The following is a 10,420-nucleotide window of genomic DNA, read 5'->3' on the forward strand; positions in this document are numbered from 1 at the left end:
TCATTCATTAGTTCTCCTAGACTGACTGAAGGTAGTGATGTTCGATAGGAGAACATCACTGATGGTAGTGATCACCCCTTCAATGCCACAGTACCAATTACAGAAATAAGGAAACAACAAAGAAATGAGAATGAATGCCAGAGAAGGAAGAGATTAGAGAGCGGAACTGTGATAGTTCTTTGTTCCTCCATAGGTTGCAACTGCCTTAATTACAATATATGCATATCTTCTCTTAAGGACAAATCAGTAGCCAAACAAGATTAACACACTGGCTATTTCCTAATCCACACTTAAATTACTACAAAATATATATATAGCCATCAACTTACTGAGCCAATTCTTGTAACAAGCCAAGCATTCAGTGCTCTCATTGTGCCTTAGAACTTCAATCTAGCAATTTAGTATCTTCTTCACCCTTTTGCTCCCCTCCTTCCAAGTCCTTCACCTTCATGGCGCAAGCCCCCAGTGGCCATCCCTGCATTGTTGTCCTTGGCATTATCATCTATCCACAAGGAAGACCGAGAAAAATATTAAAAGGCTTAAGCTAGCATACACTTTTATTTTTTTCGGGGCGGGGGCATTATTACCTGTTCCATACATATCACCTCATTCTGTTGTACTGAGCATTGAAAAAATTATAGTCAGGGAGAGCTACTTGCAAATGTGAGAGCCATTGAGATGCAGCTTCCCATAGATTGCTTGCTTGCTGGCACTCATGTGGATCAGTTGGAGCCATGATGGAACCCCACAACTTGTAAGAAGCAAGGCCAAAAACAGGTACAGAAATCTTCATACTTGCCTCATCAACATGCCTGTTTCCGTCACTTGGACCATGAAACCATGGCTGATCATTGCCTGTAACAATAGAAGTAATTATCATATATAACCAAATTGAGAAACACAGCTTACAACATATAATAGGAAAGCATCTTGATGGGACATTCGGGGGCGGGGGCGGGGGTGGGGGAGAGAGAGAGAGAGAGAGACCTCTAGATTGCGTTGATAAATTATGAAAGGTCAAAAAAGCGGTATCCAGTTCTCGTAATGTTGAGCCAAGAGGTATCCTACATATTGGATACCTGCATGCAAGATTTATAATGCCAATAAAATGGTTAAGTAGAATCAAATCATGGAGTGTAATGGAGGTATACAATAGACATACCAAGCCACACAAATCCAACTAGTGGGCAGCACATCACAGCTATTCAACGTCATAAGCTCAGGAAAGTGATCACTTGTAAGAGAGAAAATCTGTTGGGATGACAATGGATGGAACTCTAATTAACTTATTCCATGTTGGACAAACAAATAATTAAAATGGACCTGAAGTGTAGTAACCTCCAAAGAGCGAACTTGCCTTGTCAATTAGAGGCTTGCGAACAAATGGCGATTCTCTTTCCAGATATTCAAATACGAGCACCCCACATGAACTGGAATTTCCTGCCTCATTACTTGATGATGGGTTTAGTGAGAGTCTGCTCATTTTGCTTCCAATACTAGTGCTCTCACTTGAAGACTCCGCATTGTTCCTGGTGAATTGATAAGACAAAGTTAATTATAAGAAGAAATTGAAATATATATGAAATGATCAACTAAAAGAATTAGATAACAATATTAGATGTCCAAGAATGAAAAAAAATTCAAACAAGGAAGAAGAGGATAGAATGTTAATGCCAAAGAACAAGTAGAAAATTTGACTCCTTGATATAACTTGTATAGCATCATAGAAAGCAACCGGCAAACCATAAGATCCTGAGTTGATGAACATAAATTTAAAGATATTGTAACACTGTTTGATAGATCGAGATTTAAAACGTCTCTATATTTACTACATACAATTCAATACAACATCCTGCCATATGATCAATTCTTGATGATAGAATGTTTAATTTTTATAAGACCAAATTTCCATTTTCAACACCATATTTATTGGCTATATAGATAGAGATTTTAGGCCACAGCCAACAATGTAGCATTTTCAAAGTCCATAAGCAAACTTAACATCACTAACACTCTTCTTGTTTAACCCTTACCAGCATATAGAAACATTCTTAGTATTTTCGTTAAATTAAACAATTTTAAAAATATAAAACTACGCAATTCAGAAAGTGGGTGAACAATTGATCAAGCAGCCTAATATATTGGGCCGTACAATGTAATAACTAGACGACAAATGAAAGTGAAGCGTTTTGTTATTTTCTACTAGACAACTAGACGACAAAGATTCCATGTTGGTTAGTCCCCTCCATTTAGCTTAACGCCTATCTTCGATAACGTTTGTCGATAGTAAATGCCAAAAAGCAAGTCAACTACGTATGACATGTTTATTAATATTAAATAATTTCATTAAGTCAACAAGAATTTGAATTGCCTCACACGTGGATGCGAGGTAGCAGGGCGACAAATTTAGATACCAAGAATCTTGTTAAGGTTAAAAGATAATGTCACTATAATAACCATTAGTTCGTTATACAACCAACTAGCAAAAGGCAGATAATCAATTAAGGAATGAAAGTCCAAATACAAAAATATATCAAATCTAACTCAAAGAGTATTTTCACAAGGTGAAAAACAATCAACAAAGAGTAATTAAGATTTTTAACTGATGGTAAAGAAGGGCTCACCTAAGCCTAGATGGCAACTTTGAAGGGTCAACATATAGTTGTATGCCAGACAATGTAGGAAAATAATACTGCACAACTGAATCTGTCCCCTTCAACATTAAGGGCACTCCAACTCCATAAAAACTCCATTCTGTGATTTCCTTCCAGACATCCTTGAGGCAATAATATGGTAGCTTCTCAAGGACTTGATTTCCCTTGTCACTTGCAGTGTCCTGCGACTGTAAAATGCTATTAGTAAAGTACTACTCAGTTAAAAAATTACAAGGCAAAGAATAGGCATATGAATTCACTTATTGATTTGGTGTTAATTAGAAATGCCGATAAAGAAATAAACTCACAGCTAAAGTTATTCCAATTTAGCTTTACAAGAATTGCGGCCTATTGTAAACCCTAGCCACAGGGGTTAATAGGTTTAGTCATATTGATAGGAGAGTTTTCTCGAATGTTGGGGATCAAAAAAAACAAGATTCAGAGTTTACATTTCTTTTTCTACCTTGATTTTCCTTTTAGCCAAATAGAGGTCAGGGGCATATCTTACAACTAAAAAAAAAAAAAAACCCTAAGATTTTTGATACCTCCATTGATGAGTAATGGACTGGAACATGTGGAGTGAGAGCCTCCATCAAACGATCCAAGTTGGTGAGGCTTGCCGGCTGTCCAGGAGGTGGAGGAACATGGTTTAATGACGGTTGTGGCAACGCCATCCTCTCATACTCCGGTTCAACCCAAGACCCTATCCTCATAGCCGAGTACACTGATGACGTCGGAAGTTGTTGCTGCTGCTGCTGTTGTTGCTGCTGCTGCTGTTGCTGTTGCTGCTGCTGCTGTTGCTGTTGCTGTCGCCAATTCACTGGTGTGTTGGAGAATTGATCTCTTTCACTGCTCCGAGTTGCACTGCTTCGAGTTGCACTGAAACCTCTAGAACCAGACATTGCTCTGAATTTTGCTTCTTTGACAATATACTAAATTTTGTGTATCTATGAAGAGTTTGAGATCTCAAAGAGAAGCTTTCGGATCAGTGAAATGGCTCTATCTAAATTACAACCCTGAGAGCTAGATTGAACTTCAGATGCTTCTTCTGAAGAGAGAGGGTTTCATGGCGAATTTGAGATCCACACGAAAAGCCATGAATGATTGTTTGTTCGGCTTCTAGAGTTCACGAAAAATCAAAAAAGCTGACTCTTAGAGACAAAGACACAATGAGAGAAAAAACCCTTCCGTTTCAACTTTAAAAGATGAGTTTTGCACAGTTGGCCTCTACGTTGAGACGTCTGGACCACTCATTCATCCGTACTGACCACCTCATGTTCTTTTTGCTATTTCCTTATTTACCCTCTTTAATCGTAAACAAACACGCATCTATGCAAGAACACAATAAATGATGTCATAAATAATTATTCAAAATATATAATAATTATTACAAATATGTTTATTACCCACATTAATTTTATTAACAAAACTTATAAAGGGAACAACAATTTGCACCAATAATAACAATAATAATAATATAGCTTATTATGAATTTACCAAATTAAAAAGATTCACTTATCTCCTAAATAAATCAGATACATTGTATGTTCATTGAACCATCGAAGCAATCAAATAAGGCCCTATTTTGCAATTACGGCAACTTAGAACATGTGTATGAACAAAGCGACTAGGGGTATTATTGTACATTCAAGTTTGTCCATACGGCGGTGCTTTTGATGCCATGCCGTTATTTGCGCGTTCTCATCCAAAAGGCTTTAGTAATTCTGGTTCCTATTAAATGAGGGTTTTAATGGGTATTTTATCTTTTTGGGTGTAAAAATATATATTTTTAAATTTAACAAGAGAAAAATTGGTCATTAAAAGTATTAACAACGTGAAAAAAAGTACTATTATTAATATAAGTAGTGAGGTGCATAAGTCTCATCATTAAAATTAATAATAATAACAAATATTTCTGTCACTATAATAATGTATATGGTTGTTGAAAATAATATTACGGATAGATATTTTCATCATTATTATAATATTTATCGGCCATTAAACATAATATCAATGATAGATATTTTCGTCGTTATTGTAATATTTACTGATCATTAAATATAATATTAACAATGAATATTCTCGTCTTTATTGTAATATTTATTAGTCACTAAACATAATATCAACGATAAATATTCTCATCATTATTACAATATTTACCAGTTACTAAATATAATCTAAACGATGAATTGTCTCGTTGTTATAACTATATTTACCAGTCACTAAACATAATATCAGCAATAAATATTTTCATCGTTATATCTATATATATTTATCTATTATTATTACTATTATTACAATTCCAATGGCTATTTTTACTATTATATAAGAATTTATTTTGTACCTATTAATTTTGGCAATAGAGATACTAATTATAAAAATGTGATTCTCAATTAATTTAGTAAAAACAAGATATATATTTGGCAAAATCCAATCATTGACATTGATTATGTACTAAATAAAATCATCTTAAGGGCTTCCATACGCTCCACAATCATAAAAAAAATGAGAAAAAAGAATTATTAGTTTCATGCTATCCTAATATCTCCTTATAATCAAAATAAAAAAATTATTACAAATGTCACTAGAATTCACGTACTAGTCACAACCAATACCAAATGTTCTTTGCTTGACTTATATCTTCAAGTACCTACAAATTGTGAAGAGAAAAAATCATATTACTCTGTCATCCTCCAAAATAGCAATACTAAATTTCTAACACTATATCTACTTAATAAAAACTTCATAAAAACATGAATACATTAATCTCATAATTAACACTATCTCTACTCAATAAACAATATTATTAGCAATTAATTAGATTCACCATGAATCTCATCTAAGAGATTTAAGAATATAATACATATTTAATAAAAAGTTAACAAAAAACTTTCATATGGTTTAACTTTAAATATTATCCTGCAAAAATTTAAACCATTTAGTAAAATAGAATAAAAACTTTAGGATCAAAAGTAATCATATATCTAAAAATAGTCTTACATCATAAAGTCATGAAAAAATAAATAAATCCCCACAAAACTATGAAGTGAATAAAACCTCATGAACACCATCGTCAAAAATAAATAGGAAAAATTCACTTGAAACATTTGAATTTTGTTACATGAAATATTCAACCTTTCCCAATATCTCTTCAAACTCTATAGGGCACCTAAATATAATATATCTATGCTTATATTTAGTCCTTTAATATATTTAAAAATATTTTTTTCCAAGTCAGCGGAGGGCGGCCTGAAATGGTAGGGACCTAAGGCCATGCTGGGTCGCATCCAGGGGGGTGTGGCCTTGCACGCACAGTGCCGAGCCAAGTAGGAAACTGATCAGGCCAGACTGTTTGATGTCTCTAGGGATGAGGGAGATAATGCTGACTTCAGTTGAGATAGTACATGAAAAAAAAACAAAGATGCAAATGGAAACACTAAAACTAATTAAGGCAAGTGATGGAATTATAGAATAAGAGCAAGAAACCCAAATCAACCATAGCATCTAGAATATCGTAGCTGATCCAGGACGCCCTGTGGGTATCGCGCCAAGTGTTCCAGCTTCATTTTGGCTACAAAACCCACCAAAGCAAGTGTTTGATTTCCTCCGAAATTGGGACTCTCCAACTGTGGTAAGTGAAACTTCGAAGTTTATGTCTTGATTTTTATTAATAGCAGTGCAAATTACATTAATAATAACTTCAAAAAATGGCACTGAATTTGGGGGTGCTGAAAATCATTTTGTATTTGAAGTAATAAAGAATACTATATATATATATATATATTGATGATCTATTGGTTCATGCCATGCAATTTACAGTGGGATAGCATTTCTAATAATGGGGTGGGGTTCTGGAAATAGAAGACATCACCAACTGCCATGAAACGGGGAATAGCAAGTCAGTTTTTCAAACAACAGTAAGTCAAGGCATTTTCTTTCATATATATATATATATATATATATATATACTTGTATTCAATTTCACACTGCTAAACATATAATTGACTCAAATATATATGGAACTAATCCACCCTTGTTTGCAAATTATCTTAGTAGGGGCAATGAGCCGATGATAATACTTCCAAGAGACTTGAATTATTCATAGCTACTGGCTGCTTAATTGTTAATGCACTACCGGTGGGGTTGGGTTCAATGAGCATGATAATACTTCACTGTTGAGAGGGTCAAGAGTGCAGTAGGAGGCTCAAATGTTGGATTTGCACAGAAAGAGCTGCAGGTTTTGTCTAAATTAGGCAAAAGTCAACATATATACTTCACACTGCTCAGTGTATATACAAAAGTAGCAGCAGCAGAAGTTCTCTAACATAACTTTTACCAAACAATTTAGATATATGATTCCATTTTTCAATTCTATTTTTTAATCCTTACATAAATTTTTTTACTTCTCTTCATGAACTCCCATTCATTCTAATGGCAACTTCTCAGGTTAAATCACTGCCCAAATACGTATATATCCACATATGTATATACATATAATTGTTTGGGGGGGGGGGGGGTGAAAAGAAAACAATTACCTAATATACTAACAAGGGACAGAGTTGAAATATAACAGCTTGTGCACTGACACAATTGAAAAGAACCCAAAGAACAAACCCTCAAGATTGAAATAGTTATGCCGACAAAGACAATGAAGTAGAAGCAGATGAGATTGAGAGTAAAATGACAAAACTGGGGACATTGAAAAGGGACTTAATTTCAACCAAAACACAGTGCACAAAAACCAAATAAATAAAATTACAACTTGTTGGACCTTTGGTCGACATAGGCGACCAATCTAGAGGTGACGGCGGCGTTGGGCTAGAGACGGCTTCAACGGGAGTATGAGACTGGGAGATGAAGGCAATGGAGATTTAGGAATTTGGAAATTTGTCGAGGAAAAAAAGGGAGGGCATCTCCTGCCATTATTTTTGTTTTTTTTTTTTTTGAAATATTTAGTTGTTAAATAAAAAATAAAATAATTTATAATTATGATAATAATAATAATGAGGTTTCTTAATTAATAGTTAAAAATTTAAAAACCCTTTTTTTTTAGCATGAAAAGAGAGGTTTTCATGGCGATTTTGAGATGCACACGAAAAATCATGAATGATTGTTTGCTTGACTTCTAGAATTCACGAAAAATTAAAAGATGGTTTATTTTTAGAGACGAAAGTACAATAAGAGAGAATTTTTCTGTTTCAACTTTAGGAGATGAATTTTGCACAGTTAGTTTTTACATTGAAACGTCTGAACCACTCATTCATCTGCATTGACCACCTCATGTCCTTCCCCCTATTCCCTAATTTACCTTTTTTAGTCGTAAACAAACATGCATATGTGCAAGAACATAATAAATGATGTCAAAAATGATTATCCAAAATATATAATAATTATTACAAATATGTTTATCATCCACAAACATGTTTACAAATATTTATTCATAAGAAATTAAAAAAATAGTTTTGTGTAACTAAACATGACCCAAGATTTCAAAGATAGAAAATTAAAAAAATATTTTCTACAACTTAACAACAATTTTAATTTTAAATTTTATATTTATTTAAAAATCATATTCAAGTCTGCAAATTAAGAAAAAAAATATCCTACAAGGTCTAATTTTTTTTTTTTGGATGAAATAGGAAAGCAATCTTTTATTTTTTGGGTAATAATAACCAGTGTCCTGAAAACAATGATTAAAATATAATAAATGTATAATATTTTCAAATAAAATATATTTATTGGACCTTATTTTAAGCTTTAAAATAATTTATTAGTTGATAAAATGTTGCAAAAACATAATACATTTATCATTAACCAATATGAGTGTTCCCAAATAGAAATAATATGCAATTAATGCACAATGCCTCAGAATATTATACATTTACTGCATCTTATAATGCTTAGGGAAAAAAGACAAATGAAGATTGGAAGTTTGAATGTCAAAGTGAAGATTTTGAAAACTTTATCTGACATTTGTATATAGTTTTTTTTATAGTAAGAATGTTTTTCTTAAATTAATAGTTTAGATTCATTTTTTGTTGTGTTACCCATGAGATATGTCATATCATAAATTGTAGATATTTTGTGATTTTTTTAATGAAATTTTTATTTATAAAAAAAACTATTTCCATCATAGCAATAATTGAAATTATCTTTCTTTTGGATCTCCCATTTTTACAAAAAGAAAGAAGAAAAGAATTACACAATAATTATTAGTCGAGTTAAAAACCTAAAATCATTGGATGATAAATGATTTTCTCCATATAATGGAAATTGACTCCTTTTTATTATCTTTTAAAAATTATATTTAATTGTTAAAAAAGTTACAAATTAGTACAAATAATGACATGAGTAAATACATGTTCGATGATATTATTTCATAACGTAGTATATAAAATGACCTTGTTGCTTGCTTGTTACAATAGATTGTCTTGATTACAAAATATATAATTTAAAATGATACAACAATAATAACATTATTACAAGGGTAATTCTAACTATTGTCCCAGGTATACCTTATTATAAAACAAATAATTATGGTATAATAAAAATATTTTTCTAACAAAATACATTTATTTGTTGATTAAACATTAATTGTTTTCTCTTTACAAATTTTCAATGGATAATTGATTGAATTTTTTAAAATTTTTTTTTTAGAAAAACACTATAAAACGCTTATAACATATGCTAGAATATAGCCCGAGTAATCCCAAAGAGTACTAAACAAAAAAACACCTAAAATGCTCAAAACTGACTAATTCATAAAAGTTTAGGATTGCCAACCTACCTCAAATCATTCAGCTCATACTAAATATTTTTAAATAAATTAAAACTTATTTAGAATAAACCATATACATCGTAATCAAGATTGTTAAAATCGGGATTTTAAGTGGAATCAACAAAGAATCCATAAAATCGGATCGTAAAATCGTAAGATTTTAAAGATAATTAAAAATATCCTTTAATTTTTGTAAATATATGTTTATAATAATATAATTTTGTAGAAAATGAATTAATATTATTTAATAACTTGATTATTCCTTATTATAATTCAAAAAATGATACTTCCCAAATATAGCTCAAAAATTAGCAGGTTGGTATAGGCAATTTAGAGGTAAAATATAGGTAATTTAGAGATAAAATATAGCTTAAAATTCTTTAGAGGATACTTTCAATGTCTTCCATTAGATTTAGATTGTAATTTTTTCTTGATTTAACATTGATTAAATCAACTAATATCCCAATTTGGGGTTGGGTGGTTCATTAATTAATTACTTGTTTGTTTTGATTTACTTATGCAATCAATGTTAAATCAAGTAAAAATTATAATTTAAATCAAGTAAATTGGAACTTATGCAATTAATGTTAGATGCTATGTGACATTGAAATTTATGTAATCAATGTTAAATCAAGTTCTAATTTAGAGGCAAAATATAACAATTCATTGCATAAGTTCCAATGTCAGATGCTATGTGACATTGAAACGTTGGAAGCATCTTCTAAATTACAACTTAAATCAATAGAGGTCTTTGAATCGTAAAATCGTTTGGGGATCTCTGAAGCGTAAAATCGTAAAATCGTACATGTAAAATCGAGATTTTATAGAATTTTATTCCAAATTAGATTTTACATGGGATTTGAATCGTTTGAGGGTCTTCGAATCGTAAAATCGTAAGTGTAAAATCGGGATTTTAACAACAATGATCGTAATAAAATTAAGTTTGAAAGATGTTTGTATATAGTATATATAATAACTCCTGTGCTAA

General features: G+C 31.6%; 1 protein-coding gene across 1 annotated transcript; it reads right to left on the reverse strand.

Moving 5' to 3' along the window:
• Window positions 1-385: 385 nt before the first annotated feature.
• Window positions 386-3,328, reverse strand: LOC127798491 (uncharacterized). The gene is made up of 7 exons (XM_052332089.1): window positions 3,200-3,328; window positions 2,625-2,842; window positions 1,358-1,529; window positions 1,163-1,251; window positions 988-1,079; window positions 656-855; window positions 386-502 (listed from the first exon to the last, which is right to left on the reverse strand). The coding sequence occupies exons 1-7, from the start codon at window positions 3,326-3,328 to the stop codon at window positions 386-388; spliced, it is 1,017 nt and encodes a 338-aa protein (XP_052188049.1).
• Window positions 3,329-10,420: the final 7,092 nt, after the last annotated feature.

The sequence above is a fragment of the Diospyros lotus genome, chromosome 3 (assembly GCF_014633365.1).
Source record: "Diospyros lotus cultivar Yz01 chromosome 3, ASM1463336v1, whole genome shotgun sequence".
Lineage (NCBI taxonomy): Eukaryota > Viridiplantae > Streptophyta > Magnoliopsida > Ericales > Ebenaceae > Diospyros > Diospyros lotus.